The sequence below is a fragment of the Parasteatoda tepidariorum genome, chromosome 1, assembly GCF_043381705.1.
Source record: "Parasteatoda tepidariorum isolate YZ-2023 chromosome 1, CAS_Ptep_4.0, whole genome shotgun sequence".
Lineage (NCBI taxonomy): Eukaryota > Metazoa > Arthropoda > Arachnida > Araneae > Theridiidae > Parasteatoda > Parasteatoda tepidariorum.
In genome coordinates, this window is record NC_092204.1 from 93,975,608 (window position 1) to 94,003,592 (window position 27,985).

General features: G+C 31.0%; 2 protein-coding genes across 4 annotated transcripts in view; one reads left to right on the plus strand and one right to left on the minus strand.

The window, feature by feature from the left end:
• Nucleotides 1-27,985, minus strand: part of LOC107441631 (Alg13 UDP-N-acetylglucosaminyltransferase subunit) — a 75,697-nt gene that overhangs the window by 27,065 nt on the left and 20,647 nt on the right. For 2 of the 3 annotated variants that reach the window (XR_011637374.1, XR_011637376.1), the window contains exon 1: nucleotides 682-809. The exons of the other annotated variant lie outside the window; for it this stretch is intronic. The gene's annotated coding sequence lies outside the window, so the exon portion shown is untranslated. Of the gene's footprint in view, nucleotides 1-681; nucleotides 810-27,985 lie in introns of those variants that run through there. 3 annotated transcript variants of the gene reach the window in all.
• LOC107441630 (uncharacterized) lies at nucleotides 697-27,927 on the plus strand. The gene is made up of 4 exons (XM_016054967.4): nucleotides 697-1,195; nucleotides 22,782-22,910; nucleotides 24,404-24,839; nucleotides 26,219-27,927. The coding sequence occupies exons 2-4, from the start codon at nucleotides 22,822-22,824 to the stop codon at nucleotides 26,258-26,260; spliced, it is 567 nt and encodes a 188-aa protein (XP_015910453.1). The 5' UTR covers nucleotides 697-1,195; nucleotides 22,782-22,821; the 3' UTR covers nucleotides 26,261-27,927.

A 27,985-nucleotide genomic window follows, 5' to 3' on the forward strand; every position in this document is an offset into this window, starting at 1 on the left:
CATTTGCATGTATGAGAAATCGCAGGATCTAAACACTTCTGAAGTTATAAAATAAATCTCTTATTATCTTATATTAAAAAAAGAAAAAAAAATCCTTCTGTGCCCTCAAAAATTTCTTTCACTCTACGCCTATGCTTAAAAGGAAAAGTATCATTCGAAAATAACTTTAAAAAAAAAAAAAAAAGACTATAAATTGACCAAAAAACATGAATAATGGCCATAAAGAAGAAAAAAACAACCAAAATGGAAGAAAAAAAACTGCATTTATCTTTAACAGCCTAGCCCTGTTAATTTCTAAACAATTGATCGAAAAAGTTTAATTATAAGATATGTAAATCACACAATGTAATTTTAAACAACAAAATCAGATTTGAAATTTCATGATGTATAAAATAATTATGAATAATTGTATGTTTAAATTTATGTTAAAATATTCGTATAATCAAAATAATCGTATGTTTAAATGTATGTTAAAATAATTATAATAAATATGTAAACAACTTATTGCACTTATATGCTGTTGATATAATAAGTGCAACAAGTTGTTAATTTTTAAAATTAATCGTTGAGAAAAAAAAACTTCATCGCGCTCTATTAACCTTCAATATAAGTAATAAATATTTTTCTAGAGAAATGTGCTAACTTTCACTTGCTTTAACCAAGTTTCTCATCAGCAATTACCTTTTGAGATAGAAAGTTCACGGCCGAAACGCCACCTGGTGGATATATCGAATCACCTGGTAAACTTTATCCCGAAAGTCAACCAACTTCACAACCACAGCTAGAAAAATAGACAGCAAGTCAAGAGCATCACGAACATCGCGTGTTCTCGAATGCTTTGTTCGTTTTTATCAGAACATCTTCTGTTTTAATTACCTGATTTCTCCCACGATTGATTATCTGGTTGTTTTGATTCTAACTCCGTCTTTTCATGAGAAATCGGTAATTCAACGAGGAAAAAGTTTTTAGAGAGATTGTTTTGTCTCTCACCTTGGTAATTCGTTTTTGTGAATGACTCACTACTAGCTTGCTCTTTCTGTTTTGTTTTTATTAATTCAGTGCCCGGAGGCATTTAGAACGTATAACGCAGGTGCGCCTCTGACTTTGGAAGATGGTTTACATTTGTTTGCTTTCAGTGTTTAGATCACCATCAAAATGAATCGTAAAGATTTTTTCCACTGCGCAGTGTTTTAGGGTAAGTGAGCTTCTTTTTTTTAATTTAATTAAATTTTAATAAATAAATGTGAAAAGTGTTTGAACATAGTGGTTTACAACTTTTTATTCCCACAAAACATTAACGTTACACCAAAAAATATGTCAATTTGTGATTTATTTTTATTTTTCAGTACGATGGAAATTATATGTATATATAAATCACAATAAAGACCAAAATGATTATAAAAAAGAGAGAAAAACAAAGAAAAATAATAAGTTTATAATTAATAATTATATTTAATTAATAAGTTAATTGTTCATTTAACTTATATATATATATATATATATATGTATATATATATAATATTACATAGGTTATATATATATAACCATTAGTCAATTGTACAATCGTAAAAAATTAATAGTAAATTTTTACGATTACCATTGAAATATAGTAAAATAATGTAAATATTATTAATTATGTGTATATAGTTACATTACAGACATTTGACAAAATATTTCATTGAATAAATTTACTATTACCCAATTATTTATTTCCCGATAGGTTTATGAATGAAAATACCAAAGAACCAGCGAGAAACTCTCGCACTTTCAATGGTATATGATTTCAACTATCCGTAAACACAATAAAGAATTGCAAATTAATAAGCCTTTTTTAAAAAAAAATCTAATTACGAACGTTTTTTCAACATCCGATGCACTGATCCGCTTTTTTTGTTCTATCTATGAATTAACTCGTTATAACGTGATTCATGAATCGTTAAAAGATATCATTTTGCAAACTAAGGATAAACGAATGGCCGTCATAGTAAAGTGAGATATGACGCTCGTTTATAATTATTCTCTAACATCTCCTACTGAAATACATCGGCAAAAAATGCAGTCCTAGACAAGTCAACTCTCCTCTAATAAAATGGTAAGTTTATTTGAATTTTTTTGGCACAGTCATAGGCGTAGCGTGAAGAAATAAAACAAAACAAAAAACATTTTTTTTTGAGGAGGAGAGGCATGTGCCATGCAGCCGACGCAACGTCTATTGGTATATTTATAATGGGTATCGTATTATTATGGGTATCAACATATTTTTGAGCCGTGGTAACTCAAGGGATAGTGAGTTCGCCTCCCAAAGAGGTGAACCGGGTTCGAATCCCAGAAATGGCTGATGGTCAATACGAATTCTGCACCCGGCTCGCACCGACCACAGTGCTGACGTAAAAATATCCTCAGCAATAATCAGGTCGTGGGTTAGAGTCCCCTTCCAGTCAGGCTAACCTTGGAAGGTTTTCATCACCATGTTACGCAAATGCGGGTTAGTTCTAGCAAAAAGCCCTCCACGAAGACAAACTTTCCCCCAATACTTGATCCAGGAGTTCCCTTGTCTTCTGGATTGGTTTCAAAATTACGTTGCTACGATGTTGAACATTCGTAGTCGTAAACTCAAAATTGGATCGGCTGTTCAACAGCGTTTATAAAATGAAACAAAATTAATATATTTAAACTTCTTTGCACTAGATTTCGATAAAATGTAATTGCAACGCACGGTATTACTCTAGACTAGCTTGGGCGTTGGCATTTTTCACTTGGGGCCTCTTTATTTTGTTACATTTAGGTTCTGAACTAAACACACACACACACAGAAAGATCTTGTTAATACGTTGATTTTCGCGTTTACAGCCTCTTAATGTTAACTGCACTTTCTGCCTATTTCAATTTATTTCTGAAACCAAGCATCCAAACCAATATAACAACAACAACAAAATTTTTTTGCTCTCAATTATAAAAGTTGTTTATCCAAAAATCACTCCATGCCAAAATTATGTTTATCATTTTAATTACAAATGGCTAGAAAACATTTCGAATTGGGTACTGGCTCTTCAAGAAGAAGAAGTTCACGGATACCCACACATGTGACCTACGACGTCAGCTCCAGCTGATAGTTTGTAAGGAAAACGGGGCGTCTTAAAGTTGAACTCAGTTTCTCCACCTAAATTAGGATGTTATTTAACGCAAAGTTAATTAAATACAGCCCCGTATCACACATCGAATTTGTTAAAATATAATTCTTTATCGTCTTTGTCATTTACTTAATTTAGATTTTTATTTGTTTATATCTTTTATATTTTACTGTCTTTTATATTTTATATATTTTTGCTTTGCGCACCTGACAACTTCAATGCATAATTAATTTATTTATTTTCTACAAGGCTTCGTTTCTGTCTTTGTGTTAAGTAAGAAATATATAGTGAAAGAATTGAAATCTCTGTGAAAAAATATGGAATGCGTCACTTAAGAGAATTGTTACTTGAGAGGCTTGTTTTACTCGATATAGAATGGAAAGAACAGTTGCAAACGTAAACAAATGCCACCTTTCAACAACCAATCAGGATCGAGATACCCACACTACGTCTTTCTCAGGTATCCCATTGTAAGTTATACAAATTTTGCCCCATGTAATTTTTAGAGAAAAAAAATTATTTATAGGGAATCGAAAGAGGTCTTCGAACCTATTGAGTTATGAGACGTAATAATGCGATGTGTAGTATAGATCAAGAGTTATTATTAGTTAAAGTTATAGTAAGGTTAAGTAGTTAAAGTTATGTACTGTAGATCAAAAGTTAGGCGTGTTTTTTTCCATCAGTGCATAGTACATTTTAATTTATTTTATAATTTTGCATATTTAGTTTTAGAAAATAGTTGATGTTGAAAAGAACTTCCTCTCGTATTGAATCTTTCATTTTTAATACAGTCCGAAGTTAATATGAATAAACAGTACAAAAAGCAGTTAACTTATTTAATGTCTGGAACTAATACAATGCTTTTTGCTAATCTTTATTACATCATTTTAATTCTTTCTCCGTCTTTATCCCACTATTCAACTGTCATGTGCCTTAATTTTCTATGAATGATTATGTACCAAACAAATTGCTCATTGCGAATGCATTTATGCAAATTTTTTGAAAAGATTATAGATATTAAAAGCAAATATGCATTAAAATAAATTTATAGTTGTTATTATCAGTAAGTAATACATGTAATGTAATATCGGTCAATAATGGCGTCGAAATTTTCATTTTTATAATCACATCCATCTTCGAAGGATGAGAACATTTGGAATTTATATATGTGGTCATTTTGTTTTTTCTATAATAAAAATTTGATTTTTCTTTTTTTGATAAATTTTTAGTTTTTAAAGAATGGGAATGTTTTTTAAACAAAATGGCACATATGATTGGTGCTGTATTTAGAATTTGTCTTCAGAACAGGAGATCAAAAATTACGTTTTCGCATGGTAATTCCTGTGAGTAGAATATTATATGGTATTAGTCTATTTTAATTTATTACCACAGTAAACAGCTAGCTAACAAATACGACAGTCATTTCGAAATATTATTTATTACTATTATTTTTGTAAAATTCGCTTTTAAAAAACTATGGTGAGAACGGATCACAATTATTATTTCATTTTAGAAGACAAGAATTTTTAATTTTAAATGGATATTAGTATCAGGGGTCTGTTTAGAAGAAATTTGTGTCCATTAACGGAACCTTCACAAAATATCTTTTCATAAAAACGGACCCTTCACAAAATATTTTAACTTAAAAACGGAACTTTACAAAATGATTTTTCTTTTAATCGGACCTTTCACAAATTTGTTTATATTCAATATTGTTTTGTTAATTGAATAAACCCTTCCCAGGGCAGAAAACAAGAAGGATGGATGTAAACGAAAAAAGTTTTGTCTTCGTCAGACGATTCTTCCATTATTCGTCCGAAATGAATATTCTGCATTCAGCTAAATACCATATATTTGTATGTTGCATTTCTAATTTAGAAGCAGCAATTGCTGTTTATTTTTGAAAATTTAATTTTTTTATAATAAATTTACAGTGCCGAGCATATTATTGTATCTATTTACAATTTAAAAACTCCTTGAAAAAGTTCTTTGCAATAACCGGACCCTATTTGCGCAAATTCATAAAAGCAGGACCCTGGTTGAAAGAATGTGAGTAATTTTTTCACAATTTCACGAAAACCGGACCTTTCACAAGCTGTCTGAACCATAGAGTTGAAATAGTAGTATTTCATAACTGTAAATATCATAAATAAAACACGAAAGCGCGGCGCGAAATTTACATTGGAACTAATGAAAAACAGTAGCAGCAACCAAAACAAAGCAACGGAATAAACTGGACATAAGCAACACACTTTGGGTGTCATTGTCTCCGATTAACCCCAGGTGGAACCGTCTCATTGCAAAAAAACAAGCTCAGGGTTCTCATTGATTTGACGTTCTAGTAAGTTAAAATGTTATATCACTTTATATTTATTTTTTGGTGTAACTGTATTTTATTTTGAAGGCATGTTTAAATACAATTAAATTAAAATTAATAAATCGAAATAATCTAAAATATAAGCAATCAACGTCGTCGTCCCCCCTACGTTGAAAGGTCCGCGGTGTTAAAAAAGGTTGGGGAACACTGCTCTAACTGATGTGATTCTGGATACGACTACCGAACTTGCTTAAAAATTGAATCGACTCAACAGGATGTTCTATTCCTACATCAGCGGTTCATTTCGGAACTCATAAGTGAGGAACATTCATGTGTAAATAATTGCGTGTATCAAGACAATGTTATCAAAACTCTCACCGTCTTCGAGTAAGCACATGACACGCCCCACCCCTCTCTCTCCTGGGTTTAGAACGTGCAGTATTACTTTTAAACCACAAGTGTTCACGATGATTTCAATACCAACAGAGTATGGAAGAAGAACATAAAGCATTCACATAACCGTGACAGGGAACAAAAGGTGAAACTTTTTTTTTTATATACTATGTAATTCATAAACGAGTACTTGTCGCAAATAGCGTGGGCATAAATTATTTCACTGCACTGTTCTCTTCCCTTGGTGCGTTGCTATTTGCAAAAGAAAAAAAATTCTTTATTATGAGTGACAATGTAATTTAAGAAACAACGGAATATTTATAAATTTTTTCTAAAAGTCATTTCGCGGAATATCGCGGCGACAGAATTTCTGGTGATTAAAATATCGTGGGACAAATTTCAGAATTCCATGTTAACAAAATATCATGATATAAATACCATGGAATCTCATGGGGAGACTAAATCTTGTGTTAAGAATTGTCTACACTTAATATATAATAAGAAAGATTCGCCTATGAATAAAATACTAGTAACATTCGCTGTATGTGTTGGCACGCCAGAGTTTTGCACAATGAAATTACGGATAATTCTCCGTATAATTGAGAGTTTGTTGTAAATCATTCATATTTGTGCTTGTAATACTTGTGAAAACACTTCATTTGGAAAAAGAATGATTTTTTTAATGTGAACCTGGCATTTGGAACCTAAAGAAATATAGATCGAAGTAAATTTTGTTCTGATTTCAAAAAAATGCAAAATAAATGCAATTAAAGAGAGAGAGAAAATTGGGGGGGGGGGCTAAATAAAAAAGAATTAGATTTTTTGTAAAAAGAAAATTATTTTCGTTTTATTGAAACTTGTTTAGTATCTTAATGCAAAAATTCCTATTTCTCTCTCAATTTAAAGCTACATTTTTTAAAATTAAATTTGCTTTTACAGATTTGGTATTGCGACATTTAGTAACCACAGATTTAAAAAAAAAAAAAATTTCAATCTATAATGCAAGATTTATTTATTTTTTATTATCTTGGAAGGAAAAAAACAACTGCATTAAAGGTTTTTATTACCATCAGTAATTGGGCCTTGATAAAAGCCCTCGGCAGAATGCTAAGTTGTTATTGAAATCACATATTTATACCTCACTGTTTTATAAATACGAGTAACTGTCTTTTGGAAAAATGAGTTAGGCATTCAATTGTATTCAGAAAAAAGTTTTATTTTAATTGTTGTACAGAACCGCGTACATTTCTTAAGTATTCAACTGTTTTTTTTTCGAGAACAACTGCTTGAGGTGAATGAGATATAAAAACAGTTCAAACAAATATAGGATCGTGTTTTAAAAGACCTTGGAGCCGTTTCTTTCTATAACATAAAAATTCGGAAGCGCCATTTTGTTTTGTTCCCTTGGTTCATACCGGGTATGCATCAAATAAGTAATCGTACCATCACGATGCAAAAAAAATAATACTTCTACCAATTATTTTCTTCAATTCTAATTGTATTTTCTTGATAAAATAAATAATCTGGTTAACTTAAGTTAAAAAATTATCATAACTAATTTTTTTTTAATCTTATTTTTGTTCAAAACATTTTGAATTCACCTACTGGTATTAAGTGTTAATAATATACATTTTAGAACTTCAGAATCAAGAGAACAATTTCTTAATAAAAATTTAAACAGAATTGTTTAGAATTTTAAAAATTTCTATATATTAAAAAAGAAACCTTATTATTTACACAATAATATTACAAAATTAGATAAATTTTTAAAGGTGTAGCAACTTTGTAAATGAAATGCGTTTTATGGATAAAACATCACCTCCACAGCGCTGATTAAAAACAACGGAGTCAAGAATCTAACTTATATGATTTAGCGTTTAATGTCTGAGTGATTCAACGAATTAGGACATCGACAAATCTGTGAATTGATGAGAAACCGAATCAGTTAATCATTGGGTGTATATGATTAGCGTTCAATGTCTGAGTGATTCAACGAATTAGGAAATCGACAAATCTGTGAATTGATGAGAAACCGAATCAGTTAATCATTGGGTGTATGAATCATTGAATGGGCAAATCAGTGAATCAAAGAAGCAATGCATCAGTGAATCGATAGTTGAGAGAGTTAAAGGATCTGCTAATCAAGGAAGGTGTATGATTAGCAGATGAGTGAATCATTAATTCTCTAATGTAGTGATACGCTCATTCATTGATATAAACTAATTTTTTTTAATTTCTCTACTAATCTACTAATGCTGATTAATTAATTTACTTATCCATTGTTTTTCTCATTAAATGATTCTCTCATAACTTTATTGATAAGATCGTTCTTTGTCTCTGTTTTTACCGATTTGTTCATTCATTATTAGTTCATTCAATCGTTGATATGAAGATTTGTTATCGTCCATCAAATTTTTGTCGCATTGGTTCGCTTATTCTCTAATACATATTTCGTTAATTCTCTCATATTTATTTTCTCTAAAATTTAGTATACTTTTAAACCATATCAAACTAGTGTCTCATATCCCTTAAATGAGAATGCGATTTGTGATACGGAATTAATCTAGGTATAAAATTAGCACAATTACTTCATAATCTCATTTACAAAGCAATCAAGATTACTTGAAATTATATTTGCCAGTAATCGTAGGTATATTATGATTACTTGTAATCGTTATAGTGTGATCACTGATATATAATCTTATCCTTAACTAGACTCTTATCTTACTTTTGTAATCAATGATGTAATTCAAACATTGATTTACAAGCACAATTGTCATATTAACTTATTGCCCCAACTACTTATAATTATAAATTTTGAGTGTGCTGGTAATCGGGATTAAATTACCAACTATCGTTAATAGTTTTTTTTTTTTTTTTTTTTTAAGATTACATTATCAATAATTATTAGCTGCTTGTAATGTAATCATGATTTACTTGTAATCGTAAATCATGATTACTTGCATTCATGGTTATTTTTAACCACTTTTATAAGTAATTGATAATTTTATATATTACTTGTAATGGGTCGCATTTTTTATCTATTCTGATCCATAGTGTTAAAAACGCAGTCATGAGTCACAGCCATTTTCCCAATTTGCATTGTTGGCTTGGAAATGTCGTATGTCTTCATGCATGCTCATTCAAAGAAGTCGTAATAGTATGATTCTCTGAGAATTATTCACATATCATATCAAAAAGAATTCGAAACAATCCTGTTATTTTTTGAAACTAGATCATTGCTCTAACAAATTCAATTGTATGTATCAAATCGATCAGAAAATTATGTTATTTGGAAAGTATTTCATAATCGAATCCAACCTAAGAAGCTTCGAATTTTCTGGATACTGAAATGGTTTATGAGGATAAAGACTTTCCAGAAACAATCAATGTTTTAATATCATAGTAAAAATTTATGATGTCAAACGAAATAGAGAAAATCAATTCTGTAAAAACTCTTTCATCGAATGTGAAATCTTTATGACTCATAAATAAAATTGAAAACATGTTTAAAAAAATATAAAAGAGTGGGAGTTATTGCAAAGTTTTTATTTTTTTTTTTTCTATTTTATTCTGTTATACTTATGCTAAATATCACTGATGATGTGGCCAGTTTAACTACTTGAAAAAAACTTGAAAATAATTTCATGAAAATATTTTGACAAAACTGTTCCAACTACGCCACTTTAGCAGAAAATGCTTTAAGGAAATCTGTAACATATACACATGTTGTTAACTAGAATGAAAACTAGTAATAATTATTAAAAAAATTAATGAAATATTTTAATTACTTAAAGAGTTAGTAAAATCTTGTTAAAATTTTCTAGTTTTAACAAAAATTTAATAAAATCTTAGTAAAAATTAAAACAATCACTTTGTAAAAATTTAAAAGACCGAAGGTTTTGATAAACATGCATAATACTTTTATAATTCTTTTTGAGACATTGAGTATCATTGAACATTATGTTTTATTGAAAAGTAAATTTGATGACAGAATTACGAAAATAAACTTCGATCCCTTTTCGATATCTTATACAAACTCCCTTTCCCCTAATCTAATAATGGGCAACTCGTTGCATCTTTTTGTGTCAACTTTTTGCTGCCAGCTACTGCTAAAATTCGTATATTCAATCAAGCAAATTTCTTGACCAGGATAACCTGGTTGGTAGGGATCTGGACTCAAGTTCGTGAGAATGGGAGTTCGACTCCAGCCGGCCGAAGACTTCCCTTATAATGATTACTGGTACACGTTATATCTGTTGGGTAACAAAGTCCTCCATGTTCCCATAACTAATTATACCTCTGGGGGTACTGGATTGGAGATTGATCTTTTGCTAGTTCAGGTCAAAATTACGATCTGTGGATAAATGAATGGGTCCTCCTTATGAACGGGTGTGACGTGCGGGTGTGGCAGAAGTCGAATTCTTGCCCATAAATGGCACTGGAAAACAAGAACAATCCAACACCCAGTTAATTAAATACAGCGCGGTATCTCACATTTAATTTGTTGAAATATAATTCTTTCTTAGATTTATTATTTGTTTATGCATTTTATTGTTACACATTATATATTTTTGTTTTCTGTACCTGGCAACTTCAATGCATAATTAGTTTGTTTATGTTCTACATGGCTTCGTGCCTGTCTTTCTGTTAAGTCTCTGTGTAAATATATNTATATATATATATATATATATATGGTGGATTCAGTTCTTTCACCATATATGTTGAAAGAACTAAAATCATTGTGAAGGATTAATGAATGTATCGCTTATGAGAATTGATGCTTGACGGGGTACGTTAACTCGAAATAGGATGGAAAGAACAGTTGCTAACGTAATCAAAGCCACGTTTTAACAACCATTCAGGTTCGAGGTACCCACACTACGTCACTTGCAGGTATCCCATTATAGAAATGAATTGGCATTTTGAGTTTATTTTATAAGAAAATTTAATAATAACAAAACTTACCTTCAATCAGATAATATTAATCTCTGATAGAAGTAAATTATTTTAAAATGCATTAATTTCAAAATGTTTCCATAAATCTATGAAAGGGAATAAGAATTTCGAATTTTCTTTGTTAAATAGAAGCTAAACTTAATTTCAATCAGATAATTTTATTTATCTTTTTTTATTTATTTTTTTTAAATCAGCGATTTTATTTCACTAAATAAAGATTCAAAACGTGATTCTCTCATGAAGGCAACTATTTTCGACTTTTGACCTGGGGTGGAACAAGCACACCTGTTTGTATAAATGACATCAAAAATTCCTGTTTCCGCTGATTGACCTTTCGCTCATTTACAAATGAGACTGACATTTAGTACTTAAAATAATCCCCCAGGCTGTAAAGATTTGTTTGCTCCTTAACTACAATTTCAATATTCGAAGGATAAATAAGCTGTCTATATCATGAAAGAAATAAAACTTGGAAGTTTTAGGTCTAGTCTTTGATGTAATTTTTGCCCGTTTCTTGAAGAAGAAGAAATTCCATCTCACCTATTGAAAAATGTTCTAAAAGAAAATACGCATGTAATAGGTTGGTTGAAAAATTTAGCGTTTTGTAAAAGTTAACTGTATTTTGCAATCTGCCAGGTTAATTATATGTATTTTTACGACTGATTGAGTTTAGCCAGGCCTATTCAATGCATTTCTAATCTGCTTGATATTTTTAGCCTTATTACAATCAGCCTATATGCCTCTAGGCTAAATAGAAAATGTGCGAAGACATCAGACTCGATTTCACTGAATTTAATTCTGCATATTGCAATAAACTTTAATTAGGTTGTTTACAATATTCACGACTCTGATGTTATTGCAAGCTTGATATTTTTTAGACTTATTAATCAACCTATATTCTTTTAGGATACTGAGAAAACATACGAAGGTATAATCAGATTTGCATGGCTTATTGTAATAAGCTTTTAATAAGGCTATTTACAATCTTTTCTATTCTAGGCATTTTGCAAACAGCCTGAAATAAGTAAGGCTAACTTAGCAATGAATGATATAATTTCTGATTAACCTAAAGGTATATGGGCTCACTCCAATAAATCCAAAAATTGTTATTCATTTCAAAAAATATTCCAATTATCCCAGCGCATTGCAAAATGACGGCAACTGTTTGTAAATCAATATTGATCTTAATATTTTCTTTCTCCAATGCCCACCTGTGTTAACATCCGTCAATTCAGGCATTTACAGGACGATTTTGTTGGCCTCTCTTTCAGGGGTACCCTATTAGGTAGGCCAACGTCGCTCCCACAGTGAGGACAGATAGTACAGAGAAGGAAAGAACATCCATGCCTTGCCAGGGATTCGAACCCTTTCTGATGCAAGGACAGTTCCCTGCCCCCTACACAGGCCGGTCTGCTTGATCTTAATATTGTTGCTATCGTATCAATAAGCTGAAACATAAATCAAAATTTTGTATTAATACCATCAAAGTTTTCAGTAGTATTATTACATTTGTTTCAATGCTTAGTATCGAGTAGTAGGAAATCTCTGTTTAGATAGAAAACGATACTTTTCTCTAATTTATTTTTTTGATGCTGCCTTTCGATACTTTCTTCTACTTTCGATATTTTATTAATTTGTTGTTGTAAAACGAGAACTGATACTGGTAAAATTATTCTTTTGATGTATTCGACAGAGCTCTTGCGTCTTTCGTTACATAATTATTCTTAATCCATGATAACGAAACGAATTTTCCAAGGTTTATTTTGATATTCTGGCAGCCTTGAGTTTTTTATTCCTTAACTTTTTCTTCCATGGCGCTGTGCAATTCATCATAGCTTTGTGTTGTTAGATATAAACAGAATAAAGATATAAAACGCCTCTTAGTATTCCAAAAATCATATTATACTAATAAACAACGAAGGGCGTGATTTTGATTAAGAATCTTTTTTCTTCACGATTTGGTTAAATAAATACAACAAAGAGAGAGACTATTCGAAATAAAATAGTTGAATCCTTTTTAGTTATTCCCTTCTCGAACTGTACCGAGTTAAGTCATAAAATGCAACTAATTATTTCTTTTCGCTAAGCTGAATTTGAATGACACGTAGGTGTTTTCCAAAAGCCATTTTGTATATCACAGGATACGACCATCGACCACATAATTCATTCAGACGACAGTTTGTTGAGAGAGAGACATAATGCATTTATTTATTTTTTCTTCAGAACTTAAATGTCAAATAAATTTTGCATTTTTTTCCCAAGGCTAATACTGAAATTTCATCGATGACCTAACCGTTTCATTGTCTGAAACCAGACAGGGAAAAGAAAGGTTATTTGCTATGTTTTGAAATGCCTGTTTCTTTTTTCTTCTTCTTTTTTTAAAATTTTTAAACCTGTAAGTTCCCGTACCAATGAAATCCTGCTTCATTTACTATAGAACATGGCTATTAATGTAGCTTCTGCACTTTTTAGTAGAGTTCGTTGATTTAAATCAGCTGATTTTTTTTTTCTTTTTCAAAAATCATTGACTTAAATGTAATGTTATTTTTTAAGAAATCATCGATTTATTTAGAAAGCTTTTTGCAATGAGCTGGTTTAAACTTATTACTGATTTTTGAAGTTTTGAAATTTAGCATAAATATATAGCTGTGTTAATAAGTTTCATTTAGCGAAATTACGCAAACACTTTATGTAAAATAAATTACAGCACGTTCGAAATGACATTTTAAAATTGTTTTTTTAGAAAGCAAACTAAGAACAATGTGAAATGTAATGCAGAGGAGTATTGAATATGGATTTTTAATTTTTAACAAAAAGAGGAAGAAAAATTATGAAATTAATTTTATGATTTTTTTTACCTGTTTCTCAGTACAGTGATATTCCATTTTAAAAAATTTGAATCAAACGTTTGCGACGAGTATTGAATCATCAATTTTTAATGCAATATAATTTAAAATGCATTGATTTTTAATAATATTTTAACTATAACTATATTTTTAAAATTTAACTTATGATAAACTAAATAACTTTTTACTTTCTTAAATTGTCTTATAGTGTCTTTAAAAGAATCAGGTTTAAATTTTTAAAAAATAAAATTTTAGTTAAAAAGAATTCAATTTATCTGGGTTAATATAAGTCATCAATATTAATATAAATTATCAGATACATATGGCGCATATTTAATTGAAAAATTCTGCATTATATATATATTTCTCTTTCTCTCACACACGCACACACACAAACAAACTATACGGTAGATTTATAGTGCGGCTTTGAGGAGAACTCCTCCAGACTTAAAGTCTGGGACTGTCTGCTGCTATGGTAACAAGTCAGAGCACATTTCTAATGGGGGTGAAATGGAGGAAAGAAGGTATCGATTGGTTTACTCACGACGACCTACGCTAAGATAAAGACAAAACTATTCACCCCACACCCATATTCGAAGTGACCTTTCCTCGTAACCATAGTACCCGCCACGACGCAAGACGGGTATCTGGAGGAGTTCTCCTGAAAGTCGCACTATAGTCTGCGTCAACCGATGCTTGGGGCCTGGGTTCGATTGCTCGTGCTGGAGGTTGGGTGTCTAATCGGACTGCTCTCTTCGATCGTGTTTTAATGGTTCGAAATGCATCAAATGTCCCGGATAGTTTCCTAGTTAAAAGAAAGAAAAAACTGGTTAGGTGGTTGAGCAGAGTGCTGCAAATGCCGATTGGCTGATTACTACCACCGCCTTATTTAGCTTTAAATTATGAGCAGAACTAAGAAACCACCACATGGAAATGCGACGTTAATGTAACTCTAGTCCTTGCTCCGTCTAACGCGTGTATGTTAATTTAAGTAGAAAAAGTCCAGCAACACATGTTTGGAATCTGTTAAAGCTTTGGATCTGGTTATTTTCAAAACAAATCCAACGCTGTAACTGATACAAAATACCTGTTCCCTGAATCATTAGCCGTTACTTACCCTTCAAATCTCACTTAACGGAAATGTCTGACAGTTCGACACTAACAGATCAAACAGTAATTTCCGTTTTGTCACGTTTTTTATGCCTTTAGAAGAGCCGCAATTACAAAGGAAGAGCGACTATTACTTTAATGGCTAATGCCTGTTGGTAAATCCCGCTTTGTGCTTCTGAAATAGTATTGCCGGATTCCAGATTGTGCCATAAATAAGATGAAAGCAATAATGCATTTGATTATATATCTACGTTTGCGACTATGTTTAAAATAATGACTTCAGTCGATGATAATAAAAACTCGCTGCAATCGAAAACAATGGCAGTGTTTATAAGTGGAATCTCGATTCAAATCGCATCCAATTCAAGGACACTAATTGATTGTTTGTTGGAATGTTGATTAAATGTTCGGTTATTAAGATTTGTTTTTAAAGTATCCCAAGTGTTATTCAGAAATCACGATCAGTTTTATAACAGAAACAATTTTTAAAATAAAATATTCGTGTGTCAAAAAGTGTATCGATTTCATTCTTGTTTGGTTCACGTCAAAGGTAACGCTGAATTGTTTCCCTACTTAGCGATGAATAGCTTATCCGGGGTGCGTAGCGTTTCTAAAAAGTGCTTAAAGGTGCTTATTTTCGATTATCGTTTTTTAAAAGCCCTTAAAGATGCTTTTTTGATTGGGTGTTTTTAAAAAGTGTTTAATTTTCCCTTTACCCTGTTGATTTTCGCCACGTATTATGCAATTAAGCGTATTAGCAATGAATTGCTTATCCTGTCAAATTTAATGTGAATGTTCAATGCCTCTATTGATACAACGTGATGTAAAATAATGACATTTAAAACGACAATGAGCAAACTTTAAAAGACAAAAAGCGGTGCACTTGATGACGTTTTTCAATGCAAAAACGGAAACTTCGATACTAAATATCCTCTTAACAGTGGCGTACGCAGAATTTTTTCAAGGGGGGTGTTCATAATTTTCTGAAGCTACTAAAAGAAATTCGAGTATGTAATAAAGCACTATTATTTCCCTAATTTAGACAGCTAGACAGCTTTGACTTTTTATTTAGACAACATTGTTTAGTTAAATTTTGATTTGATTTTTTAAGTTTTAAGAACATAATGTAATATCTTCTCGCATGTAATATCTTCTGAAAAAAATCCAATGTCATATGGGTGGGAAGTAACACTTTGAGGGCCTCTTTCACATTCATCAGATTTTGTTATGCTCGAAACGTTTTCTTCAACGGAAGTATCACATTTCCGTACAACAGAAAAACTTACATTGTACTCCGTTCCCCCTTTTATATAATTTTTTACTGCATCTCCAAAATTCTCGAATTGTCCCAAAGATGACAGAACGTCTAAGATTCCAGAATCATCGCGTAAAGAACTCGCGAATGACAGCCAGTCTCGAAAACTATCGCGACTGGCAGAACAGAAAGGAACCAGTCCATAACAGTATTACTTGAATTTGGTTTCAAAAGTACAACCCTATTATAGTAAATGTTTTTTTTTCCAGTATTCTGAGAAATACCGTGAGAAAAAATGGTAGGCATAAGGCAAATAAAAATATATAGTCTTAAAAAATAATTCCCGCATAATTTCTACTAAAAATTTTATTTTTACCATTTTGTCTGAGCTCAAGGGGGGTGTTCAAACCCCTCCCTTGCTTACGCTACTGCCTCTTAATTACAAAAGCAAAGTAGAGAGAAGAATGATTTATTTTTCGTTGTCTTATAAGAAGAATTTAGCAATGAATTGCTTATCCTGTCAAATTTAATGTGAATGTTCAATGCCGCCCAATGTGATGTAAAATAAAGAGATTAAAAACTACCAAAAAGTTACCTCTTTATTACCAAAGCAAAGTCGAGAAAAAAAAATTCATTTGTTGTTTTATGATAGAAAGAATTTAAATAGTAAAATTCATTTGAATGGCTTCGTATGCTTTTACGAATGTTTTTCAAAGAAAGTCTTAAACTGTATATTTTTTATGAAAGAAGCAAAAGGTTGACTGATTAATGGGTGCTTTGTTTTTCACCCCGTACGAAGAATGGGTATTCAGCTAGTACTTAATAAAACTAAAATTAAAAGGATGAGTTTTTCAAATTCGCGTAAAAATCATATTGATGTAACGAAAGTTATTCAGAAAGCTTTTTTTTTCCATTTATTATTTATTTATTTTTTCGATCACTGTTTTGGATTAAAATATTAATTAAGTTTTAAGGATCAATTAAAATTTAGCTTGAAAACATGTTTAAGAGAAATCGGGAGATATGAGACTTCAATTTTTTTAATTTTCAACGATCGTTGTATACTTTCAGGAAAAATGCTGGATCTGTATCATTATTAATTTAATCGTTAGAAGATCCATAATACCCCGTCCTTAATAAATTAAAAGTAAATAAAGTCAAAAGTTAAGGTTAGTTTATCAATATTGAAGACTTAAATTAATATGAAAATAATTATTTAATTCTAAATCTTAATTATAAAGCCTAATATGAATTTCTGTTTACACGACTAAAATATAGATTAATTAAGTTACTTGATAATCAGTGATATTTTGAGGATATGTTTCGGTTTTCGAAAGTTATGAACCACAGGCAGACAAAATTCTTGACTACTTTGATGAGAGAAGCAATGAAAAAAATCACAAGCAATGTAAAACTGTTACTGGATTTACTTAAACTATGTGATTGTCCTTAATGGCGATTGAATGTCATTTTTTCAAAATTACATGTTGCATAGTTGAGGGAGCATATGGGTTGCCAGGTTTATAATCTCTTTTTTATGCGCTGTAATTTTAAATCAGCCAAGGGCGTTAGACTTGAATACTCTCAAGATTTTTTCTTCTGTCAAGATAAGAGAGTGGAATTTAAATAAATAGCTTACTTAGAGGGTAAAACTGTAATAATTTTTTACCCCAAGCCAAGTATTAGTCATAATTATGTCGCTGAAACTTAGAAAAAAAAAATGAAGTTCTTAATAGCCTTTCTGGAAATATAATTATAAGGGACATAATTTTCTGGTGTGCGCTCTTATTTTTTGGGAATTCTGTGATTTTTAAAAATGACTAGATTATTTCATCTAGCAGCGTTTATTAAACCTTTGTGAAAATATCTGAAAGATAATTCTTTTTTGCGAATTTTAATTATTTTTTCCTACCTGTTTTAAAGTATTATTTTTTTAGCTTTACTAATTAATTTCATATGATATAAATCATTAAATATTTATTTTAAAAAAATTATCGAATGCCTAATCGACTAGGAGTACGCCTAAAAAATCAAAATTATCGGAACATAAGGGATAATTTAATTGTTACGTTTTTAGGTGTAATGTGAGAAATTAATAAAAACAAAATATTACCGTAACTAACTTCCGTACTGTATATGTGTTGGTAATTATCTATAGTGAAATAAATAATACAAATACCTTTAGTTAATCTGTAGGTAGTCAAGACAAAAATGTAACAAACGTTTTGTGTTTAATTGATGCAGAAGCGTTATATCTGTATATTATAAAATAACAGATATAACAGCGTTTTAAAAGTTTGACTTAATCTATGCTATATCACAAATTTTTTTCATATCGGAACTTTTTGATAAAGTGGTTTTTTGTCATTATTTAAACATTACACACTCCAATTCGCATTCACAGGATTTAAGAATTACATGTTGCGATTTTTATTTACAAAAATTATGAATTACATATTGCTATTTTTATTTACAAGATTTATGAATTACATATTGCTAGTTGACTTCACAATATACAAACTTTACAAAACGCAATTTTCATAAAAAAGATAGTGTTAAAAAGTTTACTTTTTTGACCCTATATCACAAAATGCGATTCCTAATCACGTGATTTACGATTCACAGGAAAAATACCCATTGCATGGGTAAAAAAATAATAATGGTAATAATTTGAGTTGACCCAATGAACTTATTAGATATCTTTTGGATGTAAATCAAGAGAGTTGATTGTATATTTAAAAAAACGTTAGTTTCTAATTAGTTCATTCCATTAAAGTTTCTGATAAATGGGCAAAAGCATAGTCAATAAACAATTGATGGGCAAAAATATTGTCGATAAACAATTGATAGTCAAATAATTCATGGTCAAAAATATTGTCAACAAGTAATTGTGCTCAAAACTAAAATCAACAAATTATAATTGTGATTGATATGTCACCAGTTTATTTGATAATGAAAGTATATGTAGAAACTAAATCTACAATACTCATGCTGTTAAATTTTCGAGACAAGCGATTGCATTAAATATCTATGATATCATCGTTTCGTTTCACGGAATTCCTTTTATTAACTCTTGTAAATATAGTTTCTAACAATGTAGATAAATTCACTAGCTTTTTTGTATTGATGAAATTTCTTTTCTTAGAAAAACAAGTCTCCTTTCAGATGCTGAAAGTGGTATTTTCCCTTATCAATAGCTGTGTTTCTTTTAAGTTGATTGGTATCTTAGTTTTTGAAACATTGCAAAGACTGGTAGCATTTATCAAGAAGAGTTTACCTAAAAACCTGATTCAGTTAAATTGGGTGTTACGAGAACTCGGTTACTATTCCGTTAATTGGCAACTAAGTGATAGATACTATCGTAATCCATTATCTGCCCCCATTGATAAAGTGTTAAAACTTAGGTAACTGCTTTCCCCTTTATCACAGAATGCTTAAGAATGTATTTATAAAGGCAATTAAAAATAGTAGTATGTGCTAAAAGCTTTATTGTTTTAAGCAAATATTTCACAAAATATTCTTATAAAAAGAATTTAAAGATGAGCATTTTTTGGGAATATTTTCAACTAAAAAATTTTAAACACTGAAGAATTTATTATAGAAAGTGTATTAGAATTACTTCACTAATTTTTTTCATACGTTATTTACTTCCTTTTTTGCATATTTCGTTCAGTTTTTCAAGTTTTTTGTGTATTGCAATTAGTTTCTCTTACAAAAATACAAATTTAATGTGTTATCGTGACAAAAAAGAAGGGAAAGAAAGAAATATAACTGGCTTATCTTTTTACTTTCCGGAGCTATAGCTTATCAAAGTTGGCCAAGCAATTTCTATTCACCGTGCTGGTTCTGAACGTTAATTGTTCAAGCAAATTTGTTTGACATTTTTCTCTCTTCTTTACGCTTTTTTTTTTATCATTGACTTCATAATAATCCAATTGGTTACCCAAGAAAGTAATCATACTCAATCGATACAATTCACGACCAAATGCATGGTTTAGTTGGTTAAAGTTACGAACACTATTTACCATTGGAACGTATACCAACAAAGGTCGACTTTTTATTATTATTAAAGAAAATTTATACAAATTTTTATTTTTAATTGCGTTTTTAAAATGCGTGCTTTTGATACAATATTTGCTTTTTACGATAAATCATTATTTTCATAAATAGCATTCTTAGGAATATTTAAAAAAAAAATTAAAATAATGTTTTTTGGAAGGCACTTAGTGAGTAAAGCTTTAGTTATGAAATGAAATTACTAGGCACTTTTAATAGATGATATCCTTTTTGTGAACATTAACTCTATGGAATTGACGTTTACAGAAACCACGAAACCTCCTGACATAACCTCTTTTTTATTATCCGATTATAGGTTTACATCTACAAATGCAATTTGTTTTAAAATTAAATCATTAAAAATATTTTTTTTTAAATTTTAAATAATATTAATAAATCTTTTTTTTTTAAAGGCACTTAGGGAGTAAAGCGTTAGTTATGAAATGAAATTACTAGCCACTTTTAATAAACGATATCCTTTTTAGAAAACCGGAACTATATGGAGTTGACGTTTACAGAAACCACGAAATAAATGGGGATCTAATCGATTCTTATGCCAGAATCCATGTAAACTTCTAATAACAATATGTTAGCAACAAACGTAGAGTCAGGAATTGTAGTATTACTTTTATTGCTTTTAATGTTTAAAGTTTACTTTAGAACTAGAATGGGACAGATTAAGTTCTTTTTTTTCTGAGGCATTTCTAATGATTTTCTTAGATAATAATTAGAAGACAATGTAGGTTGTCTTTCAATTGTTGAAGTGTCCAATCTTGATTACAAAACAATTAGGTATAATGGAAAATATACAGAAATTAAGAGACATTTTTAACCAAAAAAGAAAAGAAAAACTTTCTCTATAGGGCACTGGGCAAATTGTGCAATATATTTTTATTTACTTCACTTGGAAAAGAAGACGTATTCGGTATTGGGAATAAAGATAATGCATTTAACGTGATTCTTTCATGAAGGAGTTGCAAATCACGATAAATGGGGATCATTAATCACGTTTTTGTATGCTCGTCAAGAGCACTTAGATAGTGTGATCCTCAATAACTGTCATGGTGCACTTCCTCATTCTTGAAACAATGAGATTGTGTTCGGATGATTTTTTACGGTGTTGCAAATTTCAGTTGTATTAAGGGGTACAAATATCAGTTGTATTATTGTATTGTTCACCTTCATCGAAACTTCTTAAGCAATTAATCAGATCCCAATTAGGTCTTCTTTGTAAAAATTTAATTTGTAATAAAACAGACAGTTGAGGTGGTTCAGTTACGTAAATTTCTCAGTTTTTACATCAAATTTTTGCTTTTTTTTATTCTTATTATTTAAAAGGAAGATTTTTTTCTTCTCGCAAAATTCTTTTTCCCCGCCGCAATCTCTCCCCGCCGATATTGCGTACTGATAATTCTAGCTCAGATGCCAGAATGTAGGACTAAAGTCATCTAACTCAGTAACCAACACGAATTAGGGTTAAGAATCGAAATCATAATTGTTTATGTAACAAATATAGAAATTCAGCTGCCGTTGTTTCTTCACCGGAATTTATCGTCATATTTTTTGTTTTCAACCTTTTCAAACACGGAATTTTCACACTGCTACTCACAGCGGATTTTTGTAGAATGATTATAATATTTCAACTGTTGTAATAGCTCTGATTTTTCACCAAAAATTTGCCTCAAAATGTCTATTACAAATATTTTTCTTTTCTCTACCAAATTTTTTAAGGATCTTCTTTTGGAAGAGTTACAGCAGTTACAGTCATTATGGACAGTCCACACTGCAAACGAATTTGGAGATGTGAATGAGAATCTGATTGGTGAAATATACACCGAAGAGCCATTACACTATGACCACCCTCCATCTATAACAATGGGCTCGCCCAGGTTTTCATGGTTTCTCGCCCAGGAACAATGTTTTCATGGGGCACATTAGGACCCATAATCCTCGTAGAACAATCCCTGACGTCTGTAAGCTACTTGAACATAGTTGCAGACCAGGTTCACCCATTCATGGCAACAATTTTTCCTGCGGGGGATGGTGTTTACCAACAGGATAATGCGCCATGTCATAAGGGTCGAATCGTCTTGGATTGGTTCGAGGAACATTCCAGTGACTTTCAAGTCATGTCTTGGCCCCCAAATTTACCTGACCGTAATCCAATAGAGCATTTGTGGTCCTACTTGGAAAACCAAATTCGTGCTGCCACGCTACCCCCTGGCAATGTGAGGGAATTGCAGGACCAGTTGGTGAGCGCTTGGTACCAGATACCTCAGACTACCTATCAGCACCTTGTGGAATCAATGCCACGGCGGGTGCTAGCAGTTTTGAGGGCTAAAGGTGGTCCTACATGTTACTAGCAGGAAGGTCATAATGTAATGGCTCTTTGGTGTATATTTACCTGCTAAAAAAATCGCCAATCAGGTTCTCAATCGTATTTCGAATTCGCATATTTGATTTTTTCGCATGCGCTGAGAAAGGCCCTTCTGTTGGAACAACTGACAAACAATTGGAGCAGCTAACCCCCTCTATAACTTCAGTTCTGAACTTTTCATTTCACATATAATATTGCTGTGAGCATTCCTAAAAACTAAAAAAGAAATTAAGTATGATAGTATTGTCGGATAATTTAAATGATTGATGCATTTTTTAAAAAAATTCTTTTATACCAACATTTTATTGAAATAATGTTGATATTTCTCCCTTTTCAGATCGAACCCCACAACTGTATAATGTTCAGAAAGCTCTGTGATGCCCGTGGCCATCGAAACGGTCATCATAATCATAGTAGTGGTCAGTTTTGCCGTTTTGTCAGCTGTCATCTTTGCTCTATATTGGTTGTAAGTATTTTTTTTAAGCTTTTAAAGATAATATACTAGTTTGAAGTCTATATTTGGTATTTTTGAGACTTTTTTGCTTTAATTATTTTTGTTTTCGAGAAAAAAATCTTAATCTGATGCAAAAAAATTAAATAAAAATGTTAATCTTTTTTTTTTTTTGCCTTAAAATATTCTAATTTTGAGTAACTTCTTCCGGTGCAGTGTTGCCAGTCTGGAAACACTTATTCCAAAAGTCTTATAAACCATTAGAAACTGAAAAAGGTTAGCTTTTAAACGATTAACTACTTCTCTTGTAAGCAACAAGCAGCTCAAGTGAATCTCTTTCCTTCGAATTGGCAATCGCAATCACTAATTTGCTTATTAACCAAAATTTCTAATCAAAATTTGCTGCGCCGGAAAGGGTTAATATATAAAAAATTTTACACTTATATTTTAATCTGACAAATTAAGTTTAATGATAGTTAAGCTTGAACTATAGTTTTGCAGTTGCACTTAATTTCTAGAATTGCTTTTAGTTAGATATAGTGACTTTTTTATATTTCATTCTATTTTCTTCCTTTGATACCCACTCTAACTGTTTTCACCAAACATTATTAAATTAGAAACAATCTTCATAATTTATGGAAAATCCTTTTTTCGCAATCATTTGCATCTAAACATTTTGCGATATAAACAGGCACTTTAAATCAGCACAGAAAAACATACTGATTTATGATATAAAAAATATTCTTGGACTAATATTTTCAATGACATTGTGGCTTACTAACTCTTAAGTAGGCCTCTTGTTTAATTTGTATCTTTTTTATCAACCTGCACTGCAATATAACAATAAGCGCAAATCAGCTTTATAGAATCACCTCAAAGCAAGCAAGCCTAAAAGCATACCCGGAGCATCTGGAATCAAAACCTTGGTTATAGAATAGATAAATTGTCTGATTCACTCTATATTTTATAGACATTATTCAGCCTATATTTTTCAGATTTTATTTAATGTAAACAGAACCTCTATGTAATCTCCCAAGTCCATTAAAGCAAAATCTAAACATTCCTATCTCATTCGTCCGCTACATGTTGGAGCAAAATCTAGGTATTACAATCTCATTTGTTCGCTGCATGTTGGAGCAAAATCTAGATATTCCAATCTTATTCGTTCGCTGCATGTTGGAGTAAACTCTAGATATTCCAATCTCATTCGTTCGCTGCAAGTCCTGTTTAGTCAATTCTGATTCCTGCTAAAACTATTAAATTATTACTGGAAAATAATACGCTCCGTATGTAAAGCCGATGAGCATATTTATAAAAAGTCTGATGCACCTGTTGCGATGTGCACCTTTTTATATAAAGATTGTCAGTACCTATGGCCAACTCACCCTTGTACGTGGAAAATTATAAGAGCACACTTTAAAAACCGTAATTAACTAATCAAATATAATTCTACATGTTTAATTTTTAAAATGTTTCATATTATTCTTTACATGTTGCTTTCTCTGCAGATGGCGTTTGTTGCAAGAAGATCGTCGATGCAACAGGCTTAATGGCTCTTCATATCACCCAGAATGGCGGTATCCATCCTCCATAAGTCAAATGGAGGATGGAACTCAGAGAGCCCTTCTCGGGTCTCGCAGGACGCGAAATCCTCGAATAAATCGAAGACAGGAAGTTTGCGTTGACGAAAGAAGTCGCAGAAGGGGGAAAGCGACACGATGTACCGAATGTCAACCTGCACGAACCACAACATCAGGAATGCAGACGATGCCAGTAACAAGCGTTCCCTCCGTCCACTCATCAGTACATGCAACGATCCATCATTCATCAGTACCAGTCATTCCTGCCATCCATTTATCAGTACCAACAACAACTGCCATCCCCACTATTCACTCATCTGTAACAACAAGCATCCCTCATGCCCCAGAAGTTATTGTTTTAGATGTAAGTTACTGATCTAATTAACAATTTATGTAAATGACATTAACAATTTTCTTTCAGAAGTCGATTTAATAACTGTAATTGAGAACCGATGTGTAAAAACCAGATAAATCTAAATTTTCCACATAAAAATAGCACTTTTGACTGTGCAGAATACAGCTGCCTCAATAAAAGCAAGAAGCTGACATAAATGTAACATTTTGTATTCACTTGGGAGGCAAATATTAATATACTTGTATTAATATACTTATTCAATATTATTATACTTCTACATGGTGCTTAGCGTTTTTAAAAAGTGCTTATTTTCGATTTCACTTTTTAAAAGCCCTTAAAGGTGATTTTTTTTATTGGGTGTTTTTAAAAAGTGCTTGATTTTCCCCTTTTCGAAAGTGAGTTTTTTTTCTGTACCATGTCGATTTTCGCCACGTATTATGCAAAAGCGTGGTTTTCGCATTGTTCCATTCAACTTTTTCACAATTCATTCAAACACAGTGCATTTCAGCGTACCGTCGGTCGTAGCGTATAAAGGCGCCAATCATTTTACATGTTTGACGAAATACTTTGCGAGTCCTCATGTGCGTATACTGAGCTAGGCTCGGTGAGATTCTTGCACTTTCATGTGCTACTCTGCTGCATTTTGCACGATATTCAGGCTATTTATTTCCCTGCCCCCCTCTGAAATCGAACCGAAAAATCTTTCGATCTTTTTATAGTGGCTAATATAATCAAGAAAAAAGTTCTTTGTCAGAAACTATTTATTTTATCATGATCATGTAAATTCTTTGAAAATTATTTTACATTTTGTTACTGGTATATAGTGCTTAAAAATATTTTTAGTGCTTAAAAGGTGCTTATTTTTTGTTGAAAGATATAACTACGCACCTTGTTGTAGTGTTCTCAAAATAAAACGTTCTTTCAATCTAACTTTCAACGAAACAAACAACAAATGAATTTGGTAGACTCCTCAAGCTTGCTATGATGCTATCCAAAAAATAGCAAACGGTGCAACTTCACACAAATATAGCCAAATAAGGGATAACACTCAAAACGTGGCAAACCTTACACTTTATTTATGTTTTGATATTAATTTTGTTAAATTTGTTTTAGACTCACGATCTGCTAGAATTTATAAATTACAGAAAACTCTTATGAATTGTAAAATTTTACGCTTAAATTTAAATACAAATCACAATATCAAAACTTCCTAGAATATTAAACCTGTTCACACATCGCCTCGTAAGCATAACATAAGCGGAGGGATACACCGGAAGTTTTCTATATTTCTTCCGGTTTTAGGAAGCTTGTTATTGTTTACATTCAGTTAACTATCCATAAACATGCATTCTAAAGATTTCAGTAAAAACAATTTCCATTCTTTTTAGGGAACAGAACCGCCTCCACCTTATGAAGCAATAGCAAGATAGATTCGCCTCAAGAACCTTGTGTTTTCTTAATGAGTTATATAATTAGCAGAAATCATCTTTCAAACTCTTGAGTCTTTTCTGTGAAAAGAAAACTTTAAACAAAAGGAGGTAAGGAAAAAAGGAATGCTGAATCCACATTCGCTCTAACCAGAAAGAAAAGAATTGAAGCTCGGGATCTTACTCAATTGTAGTCATGGTAGTACAGAAAAGGTTTTATTCGATCAAATCTCTGTTGATTCCAGTATCATAAATTAGTATGTGTTGTATAAAATTGTTGCCTCACAGTTTTACTATTACACCTGTGTTTTATTAGTTCGAAAAAGTTCCACTTGGCGCTTTCTGATGCTATACACTTTCAGAAAATAACCCTCAAGACACTCTATATTTCTCGAAATTGAGTATGATGGTGACTTTTCGTTTTTAAATATGCTTTTCATTTTAATAATTGCTCTTTTTTTCTAATCTCTACCCTTTTACCGAAAAACAGAGATGTACAGTGTGCAAAATAAAGAATGGAAACCTAGATAGCTTTTGAACTAATGATCGTATTATCCCCTACTGACGTGCAATCTTAATGATTCGATTGGTTACAAAAATTAGATTTAAAAAACATACTTTATACGAACAAACAGGCCTCTTTATTCAACGGATTAGGGTTCTCGATTCTCAAAATATGGGAGAAGCATAGTCGCAATTTGGAGAATATGGTTCCAATAATTTGGTATGAAGAATCGTTGAAAATTTAGTCTCCTTAATATGAATTTTATTTGTTGCGAATTTTGCCACATCTGTGCCACAACTATTCAGGCAAATCAAAAAACACTTTTTCATACAATTAAAAAATTAATTTAATTAATAAAGCTCTATGAAGATAAAGTTATAAAGATTATTTATTGCTTAATATAAAACAATATTAAAATTTTTCACATCATGGGATATACAAATGCATCTTACTATGTAGAAATCTGACAATCAGATCATAAGTTTTTTATTTTAGCATTACGTATTTGTCCGATTTCGTTTCTAAAATTATTATAGTTTGCATTTCTTAAATAGCAAATCGTAGTTCAGCCCATCAAACTGTGACTGTAGAATATATACAATCTATATAAAAGTTTCAATTTGATAGTTGTGACATTTCGAATAAGTTTGTCAATTCTTAATGTTATTCTTTGTTTACTTTAAGTACTGATAAGTTATTGTAACAGAAAAAAAAAGAAATAAGTAAGACCCTAACAAAATAATTTTGTAAAACTAAAAGAGGGAAAGCTATACAATTTCTAATAAGCTTTGGTAAATTTACTTTTTCCATCTCCAGATTTTATTTTTGTACATCATAATTGTCCGTATAGTTTGTACATCTCTGTATCAGGCTTATTCTCTGATCAGGTGATCAAAAATATCAGTTATAAATCATTCTGATACAACTTGTCATTGAATTTCTTAATCGCTAGATCAGAGAATAGGCACGTTTTTATACTCTTTTTAATGTTGAAGAAACAAAGATAAGACTGATTTCACTCCTGAGAGAGAAGTTCAAAATGTTCCTATACTAGATAACCAACCCACCTCATTTGTTGAAATGATGTTGAATTAATGATACATGAAATAATGATTCTATCTGTTATGTTCTTGTCAATTAAATAAATGTTGTTTTTATCTTTTTAGTTTTCATTTTATTATTATTGCATTATTTTTGTACTAAAATTTTATTTTCGAAGAACT

Excerpts from the sequence above, each read along its gene's own strand:
- LOC107441630 (XM_016054967.4), top strand. The coding sequence starts at position 22,822 with ATGCCCGTGGCCATCGAAACGGTCATCATAATCATAGTAGTGGTCAGT. Across the intron at positions 22,911-24,403 it reads ATCTTTGCTCTATATTGGTT|ATGGCGTTTGTTGCAAGAAG; the intron begins GTAAGTATTTTT and ends CTTTCTCTGCAG. Across the intron at positions 24,840-26,218 it reads CAGAAGTTATTGTTTTAGAT|GGAACAGAACCGCCTCCACC; the intron begins GTAAGTTACTGA and ends CATTCTTTTTAG.